Source organism: Saccostrea echinata, unplaced genomic scaffold (assembly GCF_033153115.1).
Source record: "Saccostrea echinata isolate AGI-Se365-2 ecotype Australia unplaced genomic scaffold, CSIRO_AGI_Sech_v1 ptg000012l, whole genome shotgun sequence".
In the NCBI taxonomy this organism is placed as follows: domain Eukaryota; kingdom Metazoa; phylum Mollusca; class Bivalvia; order Ostreida; family Ostreidae; genus Saccostrea; species Saccostrea echinata.
The window spans coordinates 15,204,426-15,229,840 of NW_026889761.1; the positions used below are offsets into that span (position 1 = coordinate 15,204,426).

The following is a 25,415-nucleotide window of genomic DNA, read 5'->3' on the forward strand; positions in this document are numbered from 1 at the left end:
AAGAATTCATTAGTTAAGAATTTTTACAAATGGACTTGCCTCACGCGAAAAACATCCGCTCTGGAGTTGAAACCCCCTTTGATACATAATCGAAACCCCACTTGTGCCCCTTTACCGGTGATCTTGAAACTTAAGCATACACCACTGAATTGGTTACAAAATCATTCATGAAACGTAGAAAGCGCGGCGGTTTTTTGTTTGTTTAAATTGGTTGGGGTTTTTTTCTTTCTTTTTCCTCACTACTCAGAAGAACCAATAATAGGGAAATCTTATACATTTATATGAAGAATATAGAGACATGCAAATAAATTTTAATTTGCAAGACTTCCATTGATAAGTGCATGTATGCAGTTTTTGGTACACTTCTAAATGCGTCAATATATATATATATATATATATATATATATATATATATATATATATATATATATATATATATATATATATATATATATATATTGAATTTACCCAGGTCTCTTCAAATCATGGTCCCTAGTGCCTAGTGGCCTTAGAAGTTAGTCAAAGTTTATCAAGAATATTTAAAATTTTACCCCCAAAACTGCTTGGTCGCAGTCGTGTACATTCAACATGAAGACAACAAAGACAAATGAAGCTCAAGTTTCCATTGGAACAATATAAAATTTGAGCAGAGCAAACACTGACAACTAAAAACATCAGACGTGGAATTAGGTACGTGTATCATGGAGGCGCTAGCATTCCCTGTCCACCGGTCACACCTACCGCGTGCTCCTTGTCATTTTCGGGTAAACAGAAAAATCTGTAGAAAATTCGTGTAAAAATAATGGCCTAACAATTTGTATGTAAAACGTCAGTCAACATTATATTTAACGGTAGATTGCATTTGCGAACAAGGTCATTGTATTGACAATAGAATGTCGACTTTAAACGAGACTGCTGATATCCTTCTATCAACAACTTATTTATCTATAGCTTGCTTCGTTTTAGAAATTGAAGGTCACATTTTGAATAAAATCTGATATTTATGCACAAACAGGTCAGCACATAGCTGGGTACAATTATTACCCACAGAAATTCTAACAGATTGCTGGAAGACCTGGTCTCAAAAAAATGCATAGACATTGTCAATCAGAAACTCAAGTATCTTTTAAAGGCCAGCAATTGGGTATAAAAGCAACCAATCGGTGACAATGGTGGAAGATATGAATTTTCTGGTCACATTCAGATTGCAGCACACATTTTGCAAAAATCAAGATTTAGCTATTTCAAAATTGTTATGCCAGTTCCTCTCATCATCAGGCATTTATCTGTCAGATTTATTTTACATATAAATAGTACAATTCTCTTTTCTGCTTGAACTTTCAGTAAGGCGTGACATTCATCGAACTTTATCTACTCTGCTTTTCAATGAATTAGCATCCATAGTAAAACTAGAAAAAGCATAGGATTTTTTCAACTTGAAAACCCCTTGCAAGAATTGAAGTTGGGCTTATTGCAAGCATTTAATGATCACTAAAGTTTCTGAATTATTACTGATCATACAATATGGTTTCTACAACCAAACACGTCCACCTCCATTAAAAATATCAATTCCTGGAAATGACCAACGAAAAATGAAATATTTCTCTCCTTCATAAAGCAAGATATTTTAGTGAGACAGCTGAATTATCCTCTAAATGATGCAGAGATCCTAAAAAAGGTTTTGAAAACATTCTTAGAGAAATATGACAGGGAAGATGGAGAAGCAAATGTGGCTACGGAGACCTTGGACTTGAACACATACATTCAGGTACAGGAAAAGGATTCTAACCAGAAAATTTTCCTTACTCTAGAATCGTTACTTAGACGTTTAGTAAAATTGGTGGAAAATCATTCCAAATTCTGTAATGGTGATCTTTCATTAAAAAAGATTACCGAAAAGGGACATGTTTCTGCAGCAAGATTTAATTGTTGAATTCAAAAACATCATAGCCTTCTGTGGTCTTCATCACCATACCTACCAAATAATGAATATTTGATGAATAAGAGTTATTCATGGATTTGCTTGTAGTGGAATGCTGCCTGTTCATTACGTCAGATTTTCACAGGGAGCTTAATTGGTACCATCAACCAAAATAATCATGACAAATGCTTACAGAATATCTATCAATTTATTGAATCAAAATATGAAGACAGTACTAACATGGCACTTTGGAGAGAAGTAGGATGCAGCGATGATGAAGGAATTAACATCATGACAGATACTCGACATGGATGGCGAAAAAATGCCAAAGATTCAAGTGTTGTTGCGTCAGGAGAAAAAAACACACCAAGTAATAAAATGTGAACTTGTCACCAAAGTGGACGATCCAGTATCTCAAAGACACGAAAAACTTGGAACGGAGAAAATCTACAATTATCTTGATGAGGAAGGTGTTTCAGTTAATGTCCATATCCATGATCGAAATATGTCCATCAATAAATTTGTCCGAGAATTAGGAGGAACAACGAATCAAAATGATACCAGGCATGAAGTTAAAAGTAATTAAAGAAAAAATAAGAAAAAAAATCAGGTAGACCAGCATATCAGAAGGGGAAAACTTTGATAAAAAATCAAGTTGACCAGCATATCAGAAGGGGGAAACTTGGTCTGAATATCTATATGATAAAGTTGAGCCAGTTGCCACTCACTGCCACAGGGCACAGAGAAAATGTGATCAAAATCACAAAAAATTACAAAATCTCCTTTTGAATATCATTGAACATTATGAAGGAAATCATTCTGATTGTCATCCTACATCACGGTGCAAAACAGATCCAAATTATGAGCTATCAAGACTTGTAATATGTGATAAAGTGTCAGAAAATTGTTACGTGATGTAATAACTAGTTCGAATTTGTTTAGATATCCACAGGATTATGTGTAGAAAGTTTCAACAATACTATGAACATGTTTTAGGACAAACGGATTGCATTTAGTGACAAAGCATACAAAGCGCAATCAAATCTAGCAGTCTGTCACCTCTAGTTCACCTCTGTATAAAATCCACCCAGAGCAAATGCTCCAAGAAGTAGAAAAGGAAAAAAGATCTACAAACCCCCTACATTAAGCTACAGAGAAAACAACTGGAAAAGACAAATATCTGCACTTTTCACTTAAAGTTAAATTATAAATGTCTTCAAATAAGTCATTTATAGAACATACAGTGAAACAGATATTAATTATAAATATAAACAAAATCTTGTAAGTTTAGGCAGTTTTTTTTTTTTTTTTTTTTTTTTGAAAGTTCGTATCAAAGGTCTTATTCAGACTATTCTTTGCTTGCATTTGTCAACAATTTAATGAGCTACGAGGTATTAGCTGGTCATTTAACGTACATATTAGATTTGGTTTAAAACGATCAAGACCACCAAAATTTAAATCTACATTTCAAAAATATTAATAACTAAATCAATAAAAACTGTGTAAATGATATATGATTTCAGAAAAAAATATTCCATGTGAAATAATTATCTTTCCTAGAAATACATTATTTTAAAAATTGATTTAATCTAAAACAATCAGAAGTTATTGTGATTACACCGCAGAAAAATAATCTATCGTAATTGATTACTTTAGATAATAGATGTAATCAGCATGTAATCGATTACTTTTAAAATCCTAAGTTATTATATTTAATTGATTACTTTTGAGAGTAGTTGACCCCATCCCAGCAGCAACGAGGATGCATGACACAGCAGCTTTACTTTCTAGCTATGTCAAGGTATATTTTACAGGTATGTGTCTGAACCGTGAATGAAATAATTGTTGGACAGAGTTGTTGGAAGAGTGAATGAAAAGGGTGAAAATGTGGTCAATATCATAAATTCAGAAAACAAAACAAAATGTGAACTGGGCAAATCACTCAAATTGGAAACACCAGAGGTGACATCAGGTGCCTATAGGAATAAGTATCCCCTGTCACACCTGCTTTAAGCCATCAATTTTATCAGGAAAACTGAGTAATCCATAGTCAAAATTATTGAGGAAAAATAACAATGATCTAACAATTTGTATGAAACATGTCAATCAAAAGACGACCCGACTATTGCCTGTATTTGCAAACAAGGTCATTATAACGATCATAGAAATTCGAAACACTGACTTAAAAATGAGACTGTTGAAAGCCCTGCAACATCAACATTTTATTCTGTCTTTAGCCTGTCTTGTTTAAAAAAAATAATCGCACTCAGAACATGCTTCGCACCAAAGAAAAATATCAATTTCAGAGTACTTGTGTTAAGAAACAAAATGATTTTATCTAATTTTGTAGATGACCAATCAAGATATGAAAATCTCTGATTTACAATTATTGCTGTGACAGGGGAGGAACAAGAAAACATTGATGTAACCATCAATTGTCGCCCGGGAAATAAATAAAGTAAACAATGGAAATGAGTCTTGATCATCAAACCGCTTCGATATGTGTGAAAAAGGCATGCGTCTAAATGATGGAGACGATAGTCGAGAATATTTTGAAAACCTATAGTCGGATGAAAATCGAACAAAAACGATATCCTTTTAAACTTTATCAATTCCTCAAGTAAATGTTGGCTGCATAAAATATAAATTGAAACCAGACACATGCATCACCTATTTTCAAAAATGTCTATCACTTTAAGAATATAAAACACGAACTGTGTAAAGAACGTTTTTACGTTTTTATGCGATAAGTAAAATTCGATGTTCTAAAAAAAGGGACCTGTCGTTTTTTCGATAGTAAATGATAAGCAACTTTATATATTAAATATGAAAAACATATATATTTTTACAGATTCACTTTATGGAAGTAAATATATTGTGTATCTCGTAATTTATAAAGGGAAAGAACATTCTGATTAACAATCTTTTTAATGTTTAGAAAACTTTTAATTCTGAATAACTTCTCCCACCTCAATCCCCATATACCAACACTTAAACTTATATGTATAGAGCAGCCCGGTCCTCCGGGCTGCAATAATCCAATATCACACATCAAACTCTAAACCCACCTAAGAGATTTAGGGTAGATCCTTGCATACTATGCGACTGATCAGAGTTAGTCAGTCTCCCATCCAAGATATCTAGGTTAGTTGTTGCACACTTTTCGAGCAACACTCGTAGGATTAGTCTGGCATCCATTCCAGAGATAAAGGTTAGCCTTGTGATCACTCGAGAATTTAGGGATAGTGAAACAATTAAATTTTGGCGAATTCTAGTGATCCGACCATTCGGCTGTCCGCTGTCACACTTTATATATGTATCTTGAGAACTATAGGAGGTTTGATATTGGCACATATGTTGCTTGGAACTGTGGCTTTTGTAAAATACAAGTTACCGATTTCGTGACCCTTGAAGTTGACCATTGACCTACTCCTCAAAAATAGTTCATAGTACCGATAAACAGCATGTTTTTGATATCTAAGACATAAGTACATATATGTGCTATTTAGCATTTGCTGTGTGTGTCATGAGATATAAAGATAAATACCACTGTTAAGTCCACTCGACTTTGACCTACTTTGTAAAAATACTACGAACGGTAAATTTGATTTGTCTTTTGAATCATCCCTTTCAAAGAAATTCTTGAGGAAAAAAATTATAAATGATCCCCTATAGTTTTTGCTTTTTTTTTTCTCTCTCTCTCTCTCATTTTGAGGGAAAATGTCCATTTATTTGAATAAACTTATTTTCCTTCACTACAAAATACTCTGGTCCAATGCTTGGGGTAGTTTACAGCAACGGCTTCAACAACAGCCCAAAAACGGACAAATTTCGATAAGAAAAGCTAACTTGAGCCATTTGCTCAAGTAAACTAAAACTAGAAATATGTCCATAGGACATGAATACCCCGCCGAGGGTTTATTAGTAACGAAATTTTAACACATATTGAGAAAAGTGAGGTCAAGGTCAAAGGAAAGGTCAAGGTCAAAAAATATTGATGCAGTTGAATAGCTTACATCAGTATGTATCAGCATATGAAGTTTGATAACACGAACTTGAATGGTATCTTTAAAACTGAGCTAAACACTTATTTAAGAAAAGTGAGGTCAAGGTCAAAGTAAAGGTCAAGGTAAAAAATATTGATGCAGTTGAATAGCTCTCATCAGTATGTATCAGCATATGAAGTTTGTTAAAAATATCTTAAATGGTTTCATTAAAACTGAGCAAAACACTAATTTAAGAAAAGTGAGGTCAAGGTCAAAGGAAAGGTCAAGGTCAAAAAATGTTGATGCAGTTGAATAGCTTACATCAGTAGCTATCAACATATGAATTTTGATTACACTTTCTTGAATGGTATCTTTAAAACTGAGCTAAACACTAATTTAAGAAAAGTGAGGTCAAGGTCAAAGGAAAGGTCAAGGTCAAAAATGTTCATGCAGTTGAATAGCTTACATCAGTATGTATCAACATATGAAGTTTGATTACACTATCTTGAATGGTATCTTTAAAACTGAGCTAAACACTAATTTAAGAAAAGTGAGGTCAAGGTCAAAGGAAAAGTCAAGGTCAAAAAATGTTGATGCAGTTGCATAGCTCTCATCAATATCTATCAGCATATGAAGATTGATAAAAATATCTTGGATAGTTTCTTTGAACAGAGCTAAACGCAAAGTGTGACGGAAGGACAGAAGGACGGAAGACGGACATGACAAACACTATATGCCCCGGCCATATTCATGGCGGGGCATAAAAATGGTCAAAATTGATATTTTATGAGAAATATGGCCGATTTGCTACTCAATGACAGATTTTTCTAAAAGCTGAACACGACTCGTAAATAAGCATTCGCCATATTAGTTTTTCTATCTCCTATATCAGCAGTGGGTTATATACCCTTTAATTCGTTACACCTGACTTTTCGTGTCACGGGTACCTGCGTGAAATATACGACACGTGTTCGTGTTGGTTATCTTACATTACCTTTGTCTATATTTTACTGCAGTTACGTACGTGTATTTGTGTTTGTTTGTACCGCCCTGACCTGTGCAACTGATGTACAATGTAAGTTTCTCTCAGACTGGTAACTTTCTCCTCTGTCGGGGAAGAAGCACACAGTTACTCTTGTCGCTATCGAGAATTTTACAATTATATGGCGAACAAACATTGATCTCTGTCTTTTACGAATTGTGTTCTGCTTTAAGCTAATAATATGCATGATGCAGTGAAAAAACATCACAGGGTAACATTTCAGTTTGCAATATTTAAGAAAAATACCATTTTTAAAACAAAAAAAGTAGAGCTTAGAAATTATTTTTGTTGATTTTAACAACATGTACACATTGTAGTGTTCATTGATTGCGTAAGTTGTTAAGGAATGAATTTAATTGCTACCCAAGTTATGCTGGTATAATCTGGGTTGGGGCAGTTTACGCTTTGTAAACCGCTTTGCGGTTTATAAAGCGTAAACTGTTCCAACCCAGGTTATACCAGCATAACTTGGGTAGCAATTAAATTCATTCCTTATAATTTGATTGTCCATCATTAAGTGTAGAAAATAAGACAATTTCTTCTTCAAAAATGACTTCAAATTGTACATTTTAAATGTAACGTCAAACGGATTGATACGTTTTTGACGTAAGTCATTGTGACGTAGGCAACACAGGTTATACGCTATAATCTAAATTTTTCTTCCAACCAAATGACGCGTTACAATCAGAATTAAGTTATATTAAAATAATATACTTTTATTTTTAAAAAAATCATTTATGATGATAAAACTATCCACATACCATAACAATATTTGTGTGAATTTAACAAGAAACTGTACAAAAAAATATATACACATACGTGATGATGACAAAAAATAAATTGACACATATTTTCATACTATTAATAATTTCCAGTGTGAAGTATGCTAAACTTCATTTTTTCCAAATACAAATTAAATGTTTCTCGAAAACAAAAGCTATGAATCGATGCATCATAAGTAAAAGAAAAGCACTCTCTGTTCAATGTTTACACTCCTTTTGAAAGGAAAATCATCGGTCTGGTTCTTTGGTCACATTCCTCCAACTTTTGACAAAGCATCTTCGAGTAGTGTAAGATCACCTGCAATACGTAACAGTCAATTAAGCATTTATTAACAAATAGACTTTAAAAGATTTTATCGAAAAATACAAAGAGCCATAGCGCATTTGATAGGCATTTTCGCCTACTCTACTAGTAATTTCTTAAATTCATTGTTTATCCAAAATTTTGTCATATAATATTAGTTTATACATACGTAAAACCAAACCACACAAAAATGATATTTCAATATTGATAGTTCCTTCATATGATAAATATAAAATTTATCCAGTTTGTATGGAGCATATAGTAAATATTGAGGTATCCACCTAAAGATGACAAACTGTTGCCAAAGACCACCCTTAACCAGAAAAACAACTTTTGAATAATTTTATTTGGATATGACTTCATTACATTTAGATAATTTTGGTTAAAGGTGGTCTTCATATTGAAAATGATGAAAATATATATTCAAATTTTCTTCTCATATAATCGTAAGATTTAGCAATCTGACTTAAATTTATCCATTCGACGTCATTGACTTCATTGGCGCAGTGGTATGATTGCTGGAATGTAAATATGGTGATTGCGAGTTCGAGCCCCACATTTTTCCATTTATGCTTTTTTAAATTTTTTTCTTTGTATATCTTTTCTACGTTTTTCTTTATTATGTTTTATAATCTGCATAATTTCAGGAAGTTATAATATACACATTACACTTTGAAAGTATCTCGGGAAAAGACAGTCCTAAACTATTTTATTAAAGTTATATATGGCGTATTTAACTAAAATTAAGAAGATCTTTCTATTTGTTTTATTACTTTATATAAAGATAGGACTTTCCTGTAAATTACACAATTAATATCAATCACGTTTCACAGGTGTTAGAAATTTAATACAATATCCGATTTATTTAACGACTCCGCATTTAATTAACAGACACAGTTTAAAATCAATTTAACTATGGAAACATTAGGTTATTCAAGTTCAAAATCGGTGAAAATTTTTATTTGAACGTAAAAAGCATGTATCACGTTTATCTTCACTCAATCTCGTATTTTTATTTATTTTTTTTTTAGCTCAGATAAGCCATATATATCTCTAAAGTTTGTAAATTCATAGCTACTTGTTTTATTTTTATTGATTTTCTAAATCTTTTGTCTCAGAATTAGAATATTGAACCAATTAAATGAATGTCATTTGACATACTTGCAACTATGAAAATATAATACTCGTCCTCAAACCATATTACATAGTTTGATCTTGAATTGAAAAGGTATATCTATAAACAGAATCAGATGATTTCCTTTCAAATTCTTGAGTCGGCCGTGTCGTCGTAGAGGCAGCTATGGCTCTTTACTGAGAAATGCAGTATCAAAAACGAATGCAAATAATTTCAAGAAAACATATATTTTTTTTAATGCCCTGCCTGGAGTTCTTTGCTTTTATGCCTTGATTGGGGTTATACAAGCTTAATTTGTATGATATGCCTATGCTCCAATTTATATATACCCTTAGGTATCAACTCAAAATCCAGACAGTTGTATCTTTTGGACATTTTTAAAAGCACAATGTAGTAGAACTTGAGGCTTTATTTCTCACACTTCATCTGCCTCAAAGCCCACAATAGTGTTTATGCTTTTTTTTTAAATAGTTTAAATGAGCTTTTGTGCTCTTACAAACATTAAGCTCTAAAGGTTTATCAGTTTTTGATATCAGTAAACCTAACTATCTACCATTTATATCATTAATACCATTAATAATACAAATGACGTTACTTACCTTAAAAAACAGTTTTAGACTGTTAACCATCAATAACTTAAGTAAAGTTTACTTTCAATGACTAGAGGTTACATACTTTTAATGACAAAATCCTGGTGTAAATTTGCTTACTTTTCCTTCACCTTATGAGATTAATTATTTTTAAAATGTAAACGGTGAAGATAACCAACAGTGATCAACCTCATAAATTTAGTAAAGAATGGGATTCGTAATAAGGGTAAAAATGCAGACCCCTGGCAACACCAGAGGTGGGATCAGGTGCTTGAGAGGAGTAAGCATCCCCTGTGGACAGGTCACACCCGCCTTAAGCCCTATTGATTGATTAGGTGGACAGAATAAACGACTTAACAATTGGTATGAAATATGCCGGACGACCAAAACGTATTTACAAACAAGGCCATACTTATGTAAGATTGCTTACCCTTAATGGCATGTGTGAGATTAATGATCTGATTTTTGTTTTCAATCACTTCTACACTCTGGGTGTAGGGATTGTAACGGACGCTGAATGGGCGGGGAATGGTCTTGGCATAGTCTCTGTTAATAAATAATAAACAGCATATAAACAAACGAGAAACAAAGTAAAGAAATGTTAACTACTGTATAAACAAATAAGAAATAAAAGTACATTACTTCTTTTGTTTACCCATATAAAGGACCAAAAAAAGCTTATCAAAAAGTGCTGTAAAATTAGGTGTTATTATCATTGCATTATGCAATTATATTTTCACTTAAATGTGCAAACCTCATTTTCTCTTTAGCCTTCTCAAAACTGTCTGCTACGAAGTACAGAGGTTGGTATTTTGTGATTGGATACTCCTGCTCACACGTGACAGCAGGGTCAAAGGTCTTCTTCTCTGCAGCGTCCGTTAGACAGTACTAGATAACCAAAATATAATTTTGATCATTTAAACGACTGAAAAATATATCGATAATGTTGTAATATATTTTATTCAAATTATTTAATTTGTACGTACTTCCATCATTAACGTTTTATAAATTAATTCAAGGATTTTTTAATTTCAACAAATTTTGAATAAGAAAAAAAAATTGAAATAATATCAGCTAAGACCTGTAATTCATCATTATCATTTTATAAATTTAGTCAGAGCCTTTTCATTATTTCTATTTTGAACACTACTGAGAAAAAAATAAATATCAGCTTAGACCTGTAATTCTCCAAATGAAGATAACAGACCAGCTCCATAGGCTTTCATATCTGACCCTTGCTTGCACAAACCAAATTCCACTGTAAACCAGTAGCACTAAAATCAACAAAAACACTTAGATTTTAAAGCAAAACTGATGTACATGTAGTTTATAATGGGTTTTTTTTTTTCGTAATCGAAGATTCAGGGGCATATAGTTTTTGCTCTGTCCATCCGTCTGTTTGTTTGTCCGAAAAAAATTAACTTTGTTTTGAAGTTTTGATCGGTTGAAGCTAGGGCTTTCATATTTCATATGTGTATTCCTTGTGACAAGACCTTTCTCTCGACATTTTTGATCTCTTGACCTTGCAGTTTGACTTGTATTTGAGGATCTTAAAGCTTGACAATGAGCTGTCATACGGGGTAATCAGTGTTCACAAACACATCTTGTTTAAAACTTGTAAGATTTATGAAAATAAGTTTAATTTCATTTTAAGCAACTAAGGAAAGATTTTTGTAATACCCTCTTACAACTTAACGCTCGATTCGTGATGATAGGTTCGGATTCGATTCTCGTTCGCCGCGCCGCATCTAACCCAAGGCGTAAATATAGGTAGTGACTGTTCCTTCGCTAGGCGCCCAGCATTGAAAGTCACGGGTCTTTCGGATGAGACCTTAAAACCCGAGGACCCGTGTCACTGTAGGCGTTGGCACGATAAAGAGCCCTCACTACTCAATGTCCCTGAGTGCCGAGTATAGGTCTAAATTTGAAGCCCTTCACCGGCATACGGTGACGTCTCTATATGAGTAAAAAATTCTCAAATGGGACGTTAAACAACATACAATCAATCTTTAATATTTACATTTCCGATGTCTTTGTCCGAGATAAAATTTCAAATAGTAAAAATACTTTATTTCTACATAAATCTACAAGTTCATCGATAGGTGTGGTGAAAAAAAACCACGTGCGGGGCGGGACAAATAGAGAAAGAAGCGGAATTTGTAGCACGTGAATTTGCAGAATCAAGGGCATGTAAATATAAGGAATAACTGTCAGATTTTTTGGCTTCATGACGATGATCAATCGATTGGCTTGCGTGATAATTTTATGCATAAACGCCAAAGGCGTTTATGCAAATTATTACGCAAGTCAATCAATTGATCACATCATGAAACCAAAAAATTAAACAATTATTCCTTAAATACAACTTAAACTAATTGATATTGCTACCACTAGTATTTCATCCACCTACTGATTTTTTTCAGTTTCTTTATTTAACACAATTTATTTCACAAAAAATATTTGTTTTACTAAAATAAATAGATGTATATGCATTTTGATTTGATTAATCTTACCGTTGCCAATTTCTTGACATAGTCATCCGGGGCTCCAAGGGTAGCCAATCCAATCTCTTGAGAAAATTGAGCAAATGCTGGATCGGCAAATAAGGGGACATGGCCCAGCAATTCGTGACAAACGTCTCTATGATTCATCAAATAAAATTTGTCAAAAGGAAAGCAAATATGTAAATACATTATTGGCAACTTGAGAACATTTGCTACAAAAAAATTGTGTGTTGTAATATAATAACATATTTCAATGAAATAAGTCTAATACTAAAATCTTTCAAATTAAAAATAAGATATGATAATTACTTACGGTTCTGGGGTGTACATAGGTCTGGAACTGTGACGTATGTACTGTGTAGAATGAAAAACACGGAAAGCGAGGCCCGAAAGAAAGTCACGTGATGAGAGCAATCCTGCAACTGGCCTCAGTCTGAATCCAGTGCAATCTACGGAAAAAAATCAAAACCTACTTAAAAAGAGTGTTAAAGTAAATGTTTCCATACGATGATTAAATCCGTAAACTTTCTGTAGGAATGAATATTAAATATCAGATTGATTACATTGTTTTCATGTGTCCAAACATTTGACCGCATTCCAATTCCAGAAATAACGGAACAGAGTCATTATGATCCTTGACTTTAGTACAAGTTGGATATAAAGCAGTATAGTAGTAAGTGATAATGTTTGGAACATCAAATTCGTTAGAATAAAGTTTTAGTCAGAGAAAACACATGTACTGACTATCCCTCAATCAAAGAAACTATATCGTAAAATTTTAAACAATTGTATCTATTTTTTATTCAATGCTGACAAAAATTGACACAAAATCACCCTAGGTATACCAGTATTTTTACTTAAGGTAATATTCAATCTTTTACAATCTTTTACAAGAAATACAACATTAACTTCTAAAATCTATACAAATCAGAAGTAAAAAAAAATATATGTAATTTGTGAAAATAGAGTAAAGATGACTATGTTAATAGCAGTTATTTGATTTAATTAGGTTTTATTGTAATTATAGTATGGACTGTACCTTGTAAAAACCTTGAGACGTCTTCTAGTTGAGGAATATTATCTGCGTTATATCCACAGTTATCTTGAAGCAGTGGGAAGACATGATTGAACTGTTTACAGGCGTGTGTCGAGTATAGCTTTGTCAGTTCATTGTAGATGGTTCTCCTAAAATGGTCAGTATCTCTCTTATTGAACAACACTCTTCAATTGTATGTGCAATTGTATTCTAGATTTTATTTACCTGAAATCCCACTTACCATGTGTTAATTTCCTCCTCTGTATACTTTACCCTGGGGATTTCCTGCCCACTGTATAATGGAATGGAAATTTTAAGCAAAAATAGAAATACTTAAATATTGCACTATTTCTCTTTTTTAGCACATTAAAACTAAATATGAGAGGCAGTACCCACTGTTTGTAATGGAAGGCAATATCTGCTAGCTCCTTTCTGCGAGCTCTGTAGACGGGGTCTGTAAATCCCTGTAAACAAAATAGAAACCTACAACACAATCCTACTTATTCCTATAATAATGCAACAATAAAATGAAATTTTTCCCTTTTTTAAATGCCTCTATTCTAAATTAATTAATATATGTATAAAAGAAAAAGAATTGATATTTTAATATCAATTTTGTATTCCTTTTTTTAAGTTGTTGGAGCAGTAACTATACTTTATGTTCATCATGCATCTTCAATTTACAGATTTCAAAACGGAAAGCTATGCTCAAAATATATACAAGCAAAACAATTATGTCCCACGTCAAAGTCTAGGTAAAATGGTTTCTCCTAAACTGCTAAATACATGTACTCTCATACACCTTTGCCAGTTTTTTAAGGAATTTTAATTCAGTCTATATATGAATCCTGTACATGTAAATATACCTCAAATATTTCAGATAAAAGTCAATAAGGATGAAGAATCGTTAAGCTATATGCTATCGACTGCAATAAGTGCTTCCTCCTTTCTTTTCTGAATAAAAATTTCAAAACGTTATTTCAAATATTTTTGTGTTTTTACTCCTGCATATGCTTGATCCGCAATTAATGCCATAAGTATTACGTAAATATTGTACAAGTTTTTCACAGTTTACATGTTCACTTGAATTACACGAACAGTTTAAGAAGTCTTGTGTACCAGAATATGCTTACAGGATGGTCAGCGTCCAGTTCAGATCCATAACTCAAGATCTGGTTTGCAAATCTGTCTAACTCACAAATCTTCTTGGGAAACCAAGGAGCTACAGAGAAAGACTCAAATTAAATATTCAAATACATTTTGTTTAAATCTTTGAACCAATAAAGCATTGTGAAATAAAGCACAATGAACATAATTACCAGGAGTATTTTTTGTAATTGATTATATATTTTCATCATACAATAGTTTGAGTTCATTTTGGGCGTTTTGAATACTTTGAACATTAAATGCACATTTTTATTAATTATGTTTAAAGATTTCATATTAAATAATATTGTGATATTCATTTTACAGGTGAGATAAGGTAAGTCATCCGTATTTTCTTATGAAAGTACAGCTATAACAAACGATGACTTTATAGGCTGAAAATAGTTTTATTATGTGCAAAAAGAAATAACAATGCTCTGTATATATTAAGATGACCACTGAGTTATTGCAAAAATGACTTTCATAATTGCAAAATTTTAAATGAAAAAAAAAAGGTAAAACTTGCTAGAGACACATTGCCACAAAAAATGTTCTTTAATATCTAATATGATTTTTTGTTAATCTATATATACCTGTATAAAGTTAAATGCTGATTTTTATATATATGTACATTGTAATAAGTATTTATATTTTTTATATTAATACAATGAGGTTCTGATGACTATTTAGTATTCTGAAATGTAGCATTTATATCATATACATGTAATGCAACTCCTGTAACCAAAAAAATCAAGTATCGCATCAAAAGGATGATATAAACATGTCATACTACATGTATACATGTATTTCAGTTCGACTTTTTTTATGATGATGTGACTTGGCACGACGTTCACTCGTACATAAGTTTGATGAAGCGCTAATGAGCTTCTTGAAATTTGTCCTCTTGAATTTTAAAAATTGAAATATCTTTCTTAAATATTTCAACATAAGTTCAACTCGTCAATTTTTTCAACATGTTTCAATCATATAACGAACATACTACGTAAAATTTATATAATTAATATATATGGAACATACGTTAAACATATTCATCTCGTTTTAAATAGTATACATATACACTGTACGTTGCAATTTTCCCTTTACATTGAACCCCGCATTATTTCAATAATAGTGCCTACTGTGAATATAATAAAAATACACACTGTAACAGTGTTAAAGCATGAGCTGTGTTCTTGTGTTTCATCTACCTTGACCAGTAAAAATACTTCAACTAGTGGGAAGCTATGTACATGTACGTCATTATTGTAAAAAGTATTTGCAAAACAGTCTTACAATATGTACATTATGTAATGATCATGTAAGAAATTAAACATACTAAAACAATCGTATGTTCAAAATATGTTAAACTATATTTATCAGAAATTACCTTGTTTGGTAGGATCTATAATATTTAAAAAGAATACTTAACATTGCTAAAATTTAACAACTCTAAGAATATTCTTTATCTTCAATTATTACGTGTTAAGATTTAATTTAAAAAAAAAACTGAGAATAAATTCTGAAACTTTACATTTCACGACTGACATTTGCCTATCATACGACTGACATTTGCCCATCATATATAGTTCTTCAAGAGTTTTTTTTTATAACATAATAAACACGTGTAATAAAAGATATAAATAAAGAGTTGACGAGAGGATTACAACAAAGAAACACTCACAGAAGACAAAGACTGGACAAAGGTAAACGATCTTATCTAAAATGTTTTATGTTTGGGTTTAAACAGTGTTCGTCTAGAACATAGAATTTTATTTTTACAATCTGTTCGAATATGTACATTACATGCATCTTGTAATACATGTGATTACGAAGTTGACAATATTTAATATCTGTGTATAACATAACGGCCTCTCTTTGTTAAACTCTTTATTTAAGATATCAAATTGCTGTATCTTATGCAAGATTTAATAGTCATTTATTTCAATCATTTAAGGATGACGTTTTTATAAGGATTTTCATTGATAGAAACAGATTGTTATGAAATGAAAAATTACTTAAACGTCCAAAATAATTATTTACTAAATTAAATAATTGAAAATACTGAAATTTATCATTTTGAAATTTGAAAACAAAATCAACAACAAAGGTATACTTATAGTAATGCAGAAGAAATACGGATTCATTTTTTTTTTTAACAAATATTTCTTTATCCTAAACGTATAGCATGTCAAACGTTGCAATATATCTTTTCCATTTGTATTCTATTTTTTTTTTCATTTCTATTGTATGTTTTCCATTTGTGTATATAACTTTATCATATACTTAGTAGTAAATACACCGATTCTGCACTGTGCTATACGGGTGACGTCACAATACCCCATATCAAGGACCGGTCCGAAAATCAATATCACGTATCGGACCGGCGGGCAAAAAATCCATATCAAACCGGAAGTAACGTTTGTTTAAAGTTTAAAAATTAATTAACTTGATTTTACTTAAATATACATGTAAAATAATTCTTTAATAACATTAGTGACTTAATTTTTTTTTCAAATACCTAAAATTGGCTCTATTAGATTTTAAAGAAAAAGTTCATAAACAAGCACGAAACATTCTTCAATGACTTTATGTGAACTCGCATATTAAGTATTTTAGATATATGATAAATAGAATACGACATACTGAAATCCATATCATATGTCATATCAGACCTCGGGCCCCATATCAGCCCTCGGGTCTTTGGCCCTCGGGTGGATATGGGGCCACTCGGGCTGATATGACATATGATATGGATTTTAGTATGTAATATTCTCTATATATTACACAATTTGTACAAGAGAGCAATGGACGACAACGCTCACCTGCGTCAATATGGCCCTGTTCTTCATCAGCAGATTTTTATATATATATATTTCTATGTAAAACTTTGATTCCCCTTTGTGGCTCCTACCCCCGGGAGGCCATCATTTGAACAAACTTGAATCTCACTACCTGAGGATCCTTCCATATCAATATGACTTATCATAAATTTAATGTTCTTGAGAGGAAGATTTCTCAAGATTTTCTGCTATATATTTCTATGTAAAACTTTGATCCCCCATTAAGGCCCTACCCTACCGCAAGGGGTTATAATTTGAACATACTTGAATTTACACTACCGAAGAATGCTTCTGATTAATATGACTAATAATGGCTTTTCTGTTCTTGAGAAGAAGAATTTTAAAGATTTTTTTACTATATTCCTATGCAGGGATCCTCATTGTGGCCCCACCCTACCCACGGGGTTTATGAAGGTTGCACCTAAGTTTCAACTTTTTTGGCCAAACGGTTCTTCGGAAAAAGATTTTTAAAAGATGCCACCAAATATTCACTAATTCCTAATCATCTCCTCTTTAAAGAGGGTGTGGTCCTTCATTTAAACAAACTTGAATTCCCTTTACCCAAGTATCCTTTGTGGCAAGTTTGGTTGAAATTGGTCCAGTGGTTCTGGAGAAGAAGTCGAAAATGTGAAAAGTTTAAAGACATACGGACGGCTAGACGGCTAGACAGACGGACGGACGACAGACAAAATGTGATCAGAAAAGCTCACTTGAGCTTTCAGCTCAAGTGAGCTAAAAATTCAGAAATTTAAGAAATTTAAACGGGAGTAATTGACACGTATTTTGTTCAGGCTTTAACTTTTTATTTCTGTTTAGCAACACTGTCTTTTTTTTTCTTATATTTCATTAGCCAGAGAGCTTTAATACTTAATAATACTTAATTTTATACTTAATATTTTGCTTTAATAAGGAAATTATGGGTCATAGTGTAAAATTGTGATGGATTTTCAAAAAAATAGTCAGAGGTCACTAGCATAAAAGTGACCAGTTATTTGAAAGTGAATTAAAGCATTACAATCATAGGTCTGCAATGTACAATAGGTGGTTCATTTTTATCAAAGAATTTTTTTGTCATCTGAGTAAACGTCATCCTTAAATTACCAAATTTTATTTTATTTAATCTAGAAATGGAAAATTACATGCATTTTTCATAATGACAACATAATGCATGTCAGTTCTGTAAGAATATCTAGCTATATGCTAAGGTAACCTTTTCTGTCTTCATCCGTTCTTGGCAAAAAGTACGTATACGTATGGTGGTATATGTATGTAACTACTCATTGATAGAGATCTATAAATGTGTGATAATGTTAGCTTTGAGAGAAAATTATTAATTCCGAATCACACAATAAAAATATCATTACCTGTATTTTCCCTTTCTGAATGAAAAATAATATATAAAGTTATAATATTGAGCCTTTATTCAAAATCATATTCAAAGTAGAACAAAGAAATATTAAATCAATCAATAGGGCAAGATATTCATTTAAAGAGATTGTCTTTTCAGGAGGCAGATAAAATCATTGCAGAATGACTTTTAAAAATGAAATGGTCCGTTATGATTATTGATTTTACCGAGCGATTGACTCACAATTAAAATCGTTATTCTGTAAAAATAGACCCTGTTACTTTTTTCTAAGCAGCCTCTGTCGTGAAATAGTGTTTTGTGCTATTTGCCTATGGTGAAATATCGCCGGAACTATTCACCGGCAGCATTCGATTTCAAGCCCTTTGGGAATAGTTCCTGTCGCGGGTTTGAGAAAGGAACTATCCCACTTACACTGATTTATTTCTGTGAACGGATGCTTCATCACACATTATTTTTAATGTATTCTGAATATCTCAGTCGCTACACTGCATTTTGATACATTTTTCCTCTAACAAAATAATTCGGGAGATGGAAGAACCGTGTGATTTTTAATAATTCAATAATTTTGGCTAAGAAGCAAAAAGAATCATTTGTATTTGTCTCCCTTCAGAAAGAGAGAAGAATCAATGAACATAGATATTGTGTTTGGGTATTAGGTGGAGAACATTTGAAACAAGATGTGTTTGTGAAACACTGATGCCCCCGTATGACAACTCATAACAAAGGTTAAACTTTTTCAAATGCAATTAAAATATGTTGGTACCGAAAGTAGGGTCTTGTCTCGAGGAATATACCTGTGAAATATGAAAACCCCAGTAGCAACCATTGAATAAATATGGAAAAGGTTAAAGTTTTTCAAAAGTAAGTCAAACATCTAGCCTATGGTCAAGTTCAAATGGTCAAAATTGATGGTGCCAAAGGAAAGGCCTTCTCACAAGAAATACACATATGAAATATGAAAGCCCTAGCACCAACCTTCAAAAGTTATATGCAAGGTTTAAGTCTTTCAAATGTAGGTCAATTTCCAAGGTCAAAGGGTCAAAGTTGTTGGTATCCAAAGTAAGGTCTTGTCACAAGGATTACATATGTGAAGTATGAAAGCCCTACCACCACTTATTCAAAAGTTTTGGCCAAGGTTAAAGTTTTCAAGAGGTATGTCAAAGTCAAAGGTCAAAGGGTCAAAGTTGTTGGTATACAAAGGAAGGTGTTGTCAAAATAATTACATATATGAAGTATGAAAGCCCTAGCAAGAACTATTCCAAAGTTGTGGCCAAGGTTTAAGTTTTGCAAAAGTAGGTCAAACTCCTAGGTCAAGGTCAAAGGGTCAAAGTTGTCGGTATTCAAAGGAAGGTCTTGTCACAAGGATTACATATGTGAAGTATGAAAACCCTAGGACAAACCTTTCAAAAGTGATGGCCAAGGTTAAAGTTTTTCAGAGTAGGTCAAACTCCAAGGTCAAGGTCAATGTGTCATTTTTTTTTGTATTGAAAGAAAGGTCTTGTCACAAGGATTACACATGTGAAGTATGAAAGCCCTAGCACCAACTGTTCAAAAGATATGGCCAAGGTTAACTTTTTTCCAAAAGTAGGTCAAACTCCAAGGTCAAGGTCAAAGGGTCAAAGTTGTTAGTATCAAAAGAAAGGTCTTGTCACAAGGTATACCCATGTGAAGTTTGAAAGCCCTAGCACCAACTATTCAAAAGTTATGGCCAAGGTTAAAGTCTGAAAAAATTTTGCAAAAGTGGGTCAAACTCCAAGGTCAAGGTCAAAAGGTCAAATTTTATGGTACCCAAAGAAAGGTTTTGTCACAAGGAATACACATATGAAATACGAAAACCATAGCTCCAACCAATCAAAAGTTATGGGCAAGATTAAAGTTTTTGCGGACAAACAGACAGGTAGACAGACAGACAGACAGGGCAAAAACTATATGCCCCGAATCGATTACGGGGACATAAAAAATCCTGTCTTTTACCAGGAAAAACATAAGGGAGATTTAATGTATTCACTACTTATTATATTATAAACTTGAGTGAAAAAAATACACAAATGGATTTTAGTTTCCAATTAAATGTCGAAAAATAAAATTTATCTAGTCCGAAAAAGTAAAGGGTAAGATTGATATTTTTGAAATTGATCAGTAGAGCCTGCGATGCGGATTGTCAATCAACACACCGCGCCACCTACCGGTATCTTCAGATGGATATTCCCCTGCTTTTCTTGATAATACTCGGAATGTCTTGGCGATTCCCTTCACTTGTTCCAGAGCTTCTTTAAGGCCACCAGTCTTGTTATCACAACTCACGAAGAACTCAAATTCTGTGCTGCTTTGCTTGGAAGGTCGGGATTCAATGTGATGTAAATTAACTTGGCGTTCCTGTAAGAGAATATGCATAAAAATTTTGTATTTCTTTGTCTAATACATCTGCAGCAAATGGAATGGAGTTAAGTGGGACGATTTTTGAGAGAAAAAAAAGTCATTATCAACTTAATGTTTTAATCAAAATTGGATGTTTCCACTTCTTTCGGGAGAGTGTCGTGAATTTGACGAAATATGACCCTCAATATTATGAGACATACGAGGATAGGGGATAGGGTGATCATAAAGTTCGTGGACTGACGCGATAAAATCGCTTTATTTTAAATTTGGTTCTTATAATATCATTATACACATATTATCAATTACTAACTTAGTTTGATAATTAATAATTTTAAATAAAAAAGTACAAAAAATTGAAAATATCCTCTCTTTTTTTCTTAACAAAAACCTGCTTTCCAGAACTCCTCATGAATACATTTTACATAGTAGCCATTTGATCTTTTGCATGATGATTGGGGGTGTACTGTAGATGTGCAATAAGGTTGTAATTGAAATTTTCATTTTCACCCTAGGTTTCAATAAACGATATTTTTCATTTTAATAGAATCTGGTTCCCAAAACTTCTCTTACAATTTATGCAGCAGCCCTGTCATTTCTTTCAAGATATTTGGGGGTGTTCTGCAGATGTACAGTAAGGTTTCCGAATTTTCATTTTCTCACTGTGGCTAAATGGGGGTCGAAAAACGATGTTTTTCATGTTACAAAAACTTGGTTACCAAAACCCGGAAAATTCTAAATCTGTATTAGTATGTGGATGGCCGACAACATAGATGTATCAAAGAGAATGGGAAATACTAGTATTTTGAAAAAAAAAAAAAAAAAAAAAACTGTTCATGACGTTGCTGTCGTCTAAAATTGATAGACGTGCTGCACCAGGTCTTGATGTTGTTCGAGGATACATACTTGTTTCATTTAATTTTTTTATTAATAGAATTGTTATTATTTCTATTTATTTATATTATTTCATTTTGTTTTATTTTATTTAGTTTTGTAAATATAAAAAGCATTAAGTTGAATATATAATAAGGATTCACGAACGATGTCCACGAACGTTTTGATCAGCCCTCGTATGTTATACTAGTAGTTCATTCAAATAAATACATGTATTTACAGGTTAAAATTGTGTTGTATATCCCCGTAACATTGAATTCATAGTAAATTTTAACAAAGGTGACAATATTCTATTAAAGTTCATTCCAATTACAGATAGCAAAGCTGTAATCCATGGTCATCCACCGTTAGAAGAACAGGCATATATACAATGGTATTAAAAACAGAATGACTCGTTCCTTGTTCTTCAGTATCTCAGTTCTTAATTGACTTTCATGAGTAGTATATATATATACTCTGAAAAATTCAAAATCCACTCAGACCTTTACAGTCATTCAACAATTTACCATTCCAGTGAACATGTACCTCAAAGATTTTCAGAATTTGGGCCAAGGCACCAACTTTCTCTGGGAGGGAGAAGAAAATGCTGACACTGTTTTCTGGGTCCTTCTGGACCTTAAGGTAACTATTCTTCTCCGACTTGGAGTCATTCTAAAAAAAAAAAGAAAAATAGGAAATATTAGTTCAAAGTCCATTTCATGCAGAGAAATACATGTGCATTAAAATCTTCGCTATGCAAAGACTTTCAAATAAAATAAAATTTTCTCAAAAGAAGGAATAATTTCATTTTTAAAAAGATAAAACTTCACTTAGTAAAGGTAGAGCGTATGATATTATCATGATTATAATTATCATTTTAGTCTTACCAAACAAAAAAAAATCGTCAAATACCCATGACCTGTATATTCAATGCTGAGAAACACTGAATAATTTCAAACACTGCTCTCTAAGACCGTTAACATCTTTTCAATTTGATATAATTATATAAAGCATTATGTCTGTTTTCCAATTTTGACATTAAATAAAAATTACTTCAAGTCAGAATAGAGGAATGTTGTGGTAAAAGAAATGTTTATTTCAAATTCATTTCCAGAGATTTTTTTTTTAATATCAAATTATAGTTTGAGATGCAGAAAATAAATATCTCCAAGTTAATTTTGTTTACCGCTGGCTTATATAAGTTTGTCTGCATTTTAATGAACAAACACAAAATTAGGGTGACTGATGAGAAAGAGATGAATTAATTAAGGTTGTACACACAGTGTTCGCTTACATTTCCTGTATGTATGTACATTTTTGTACTTTACTTGGTCTACCATAATTTTGGTTTTTAGGGAATAGAGAACTGCGTGTATAAATTGAACTCTTGTAATATTTCGTTAAATACATTTCAAACTTGTTCAATATATCTTGTTAACAAGGATTGACCAGTGGCAGAGACCCCCCCCCCACCACCACCACCACCACCCTCACCCCCACCCCCACCCCCCACAAACTAAAATTGACAATTAAAAAATCATGTTTCTTTCTTTGAAAACAAATAATTCATCCGACAAAAGAGTGTAAAGAACATTTTTTGGGGGAGGGGGGGGGGATACAGGAGCTTCTGGAGGGCTTGACTCGTCAGACATTATGAAGACTTGTGCGAAATATGTGACGTCTTGTCAGATAAATATGTCAACTTGTCAGATAATTATGTAGACTTGTCAGAAAGTAGACTTGTCGGAATATTATGTAGACTTGTCAGAAAACTGTCTCCACTTATGGTGGCATAGTTCTGCCATCACTAGTCAGTTATGTCGACTGTCAGATAATTATTTCGACTTGTAAGATTATTATGTCGACTGTCAGATAATTAATTCGACTTGTAAGATTATTATGTCGACTGTCAGATAATTATTTCGACTTTTAAGATTATTATGTCGACTTGTCAGATGTCACTTACTCAGTTACTTACATGCTTAAAAATTCAACAAGAAAACGTGTCCATATCCATGCTTAGTTTGTACCATCCAGTTAACATAAAAATTATACATGTTTCCGGGCACTATTTATTTACAAGCAAAAGTGACATGTTGAAATAAAAAAATGTACATGCGGGAGAGGTTGAGGACACAAATAGCTGTTTCCGATGGCCGTGCCAGGGATCAGAGTTTTTAAACTATTAACACCGCAGTGTAATAAATAACTCGTATATGTGCCAGAATTGTGACAAGCCAGACAATTTCAGATACCATATGCAAATGCTGCCAAATACAAAACGAATCGGGCTCCCATGAATCGTTTATACCTTCATATTTAAATTTTTCTCAAATACCATGTTAGTTTTAAATTTAAAATAAATATTTAAATGAAATTTAAAAAAAAATAGTGAAAGTTTACATCCTGAATTAATTTTTTGAATGAATTTGTCAAGTTCGGGTTCAGTGCTAATTGCCTCCTTGAACGTGTTGAAATATAGGGGCGGGGGGATTCCATCTCTTACGAAAGAAAAATAAATTCAATATCATACATTTTTAAAATTATATAAATCAGCATTTCGTATGAAAATTATCAATTGTCAAAAATGTGTTACGTATTATCCAAAAACGAGGCCATATGTTCATGTTTACAAAAACTAATTCATTCTATTTTGTGAGAGATATAACATGTATTTTTACTAAACCCAATATAGCCCAGCCCAAACATAAAGTATGATCGATAATGCATTAATTAACATGTTATTAAAACAATTGTGCACTATCAAATCGATCGGATATTGCACAGTAAACATGTAGACTAACAAAGCAGAAAAGGGCTCGACTTTGAAAGGAGCATAGTGCATTGACAGTAATACCTCGGAGTCGGTCAATGTAAAATGTTGTTATACAAAATAATCAATGACTTGGACGTTATCCAGTAGAAAAGATCCTGTTTAAGTGTATTGCGTGAGCACACAATGGACATAAATTAAGTGTATGTTTCGTGCAAAAAAAGAATATTTTGGAAACCTGAAATGACACCACTACTTACATTGGCACCGTTGGCCACTTTCTGTTTTTTGGCAGGAGAAATTCCGTTATCCATTTCAGTGAGAATCGATCACAGGCAAAAATTCAATCCGGACTTGTTTATAATCGCCGTCAAACGAACTTGACATTGACTTAACGAAGCAATTTCATTGGACGAATGACGCACACCTCTCCCTGGACGGTATTTATAAATAATTAGGCCAACTTTAATATGTTAGCTATTGGGAGTTTTCCTGATTTCATCATGCGTTTTCTTATAAAGGATATCATTGCATCAGATCTGTCACAGGTTAATTAATGATTATTGAAATTGATTGTTCTACACTTTTGAAAAGTGTTCTTTTATATTTTTAATTTAATTTTTAAGAAATGTTTTACTCTAATCCAATGCAATGACAATTGATCAAAGCACCATATCATTGTACATTTATTGAAAATACATTAAATTAAAATATTAAATAAAAATACAAATCTACTGC

The 25,415-nt window shown here is 32.4% G+C and overlaps 1 protein-coding gene across 2 annotated transcripts; it reads right to left on the minus strand.

The window, feature by feature from the left end:
* Positions 1 to 7,774: 7,774 nt before the first annotated feature.
* On the minus strand, positions 7,775 to 25,061 carry LOC133185417 (phenylalanine-4-hydroxylase-like). Of its 2 annotated transcripts, XM_061320605.1 has the most exons (14): positions 24,938 to 25,061; positions 22,451 to 22,576; positions 20,842 to 21,031; positions 18,651 to 18,665; positions 14,434 to 14,522; positions 13,697 to 13,764; positions 13,542 to 13,592; positions 13,304 to 13,449; positions 12,578 to 12,713; positions 12,274 to 12,400; positions 10,939 to 11,034; positions 10,515 to 10,648; positions 10,191 to 10,306; positions 7,775 to 8,029 (listed from the first exon to the last, which is right to left on the minus strand). In XM_061320605.1, the coding sequence occupies exons 1-14, from the start codon at positions 24,989 to 24,991 to the stop codon at positions 7,980 to 7,982; spliced, it is 1,398 nt and encodes a 465-aa protein (XP_061176589.1). In that variant the 5' UTR covers positions 24,992 to 25,061; the 3' UTR covers positions 7,775 to 7,979. The 2 variants fall into 2 exon arrangements, with proteins under 2 accessions (XP_061176589.1, XP_061176590.1); XM_061320606.1 differs by lacking the exon at positions 18,651 to 18,665 and having other exon boundaries at positions 7,776 to 8,029.
* Between the last annotated feature and the right edge of the window lie 354 nt (positions 25,062 to 25,415).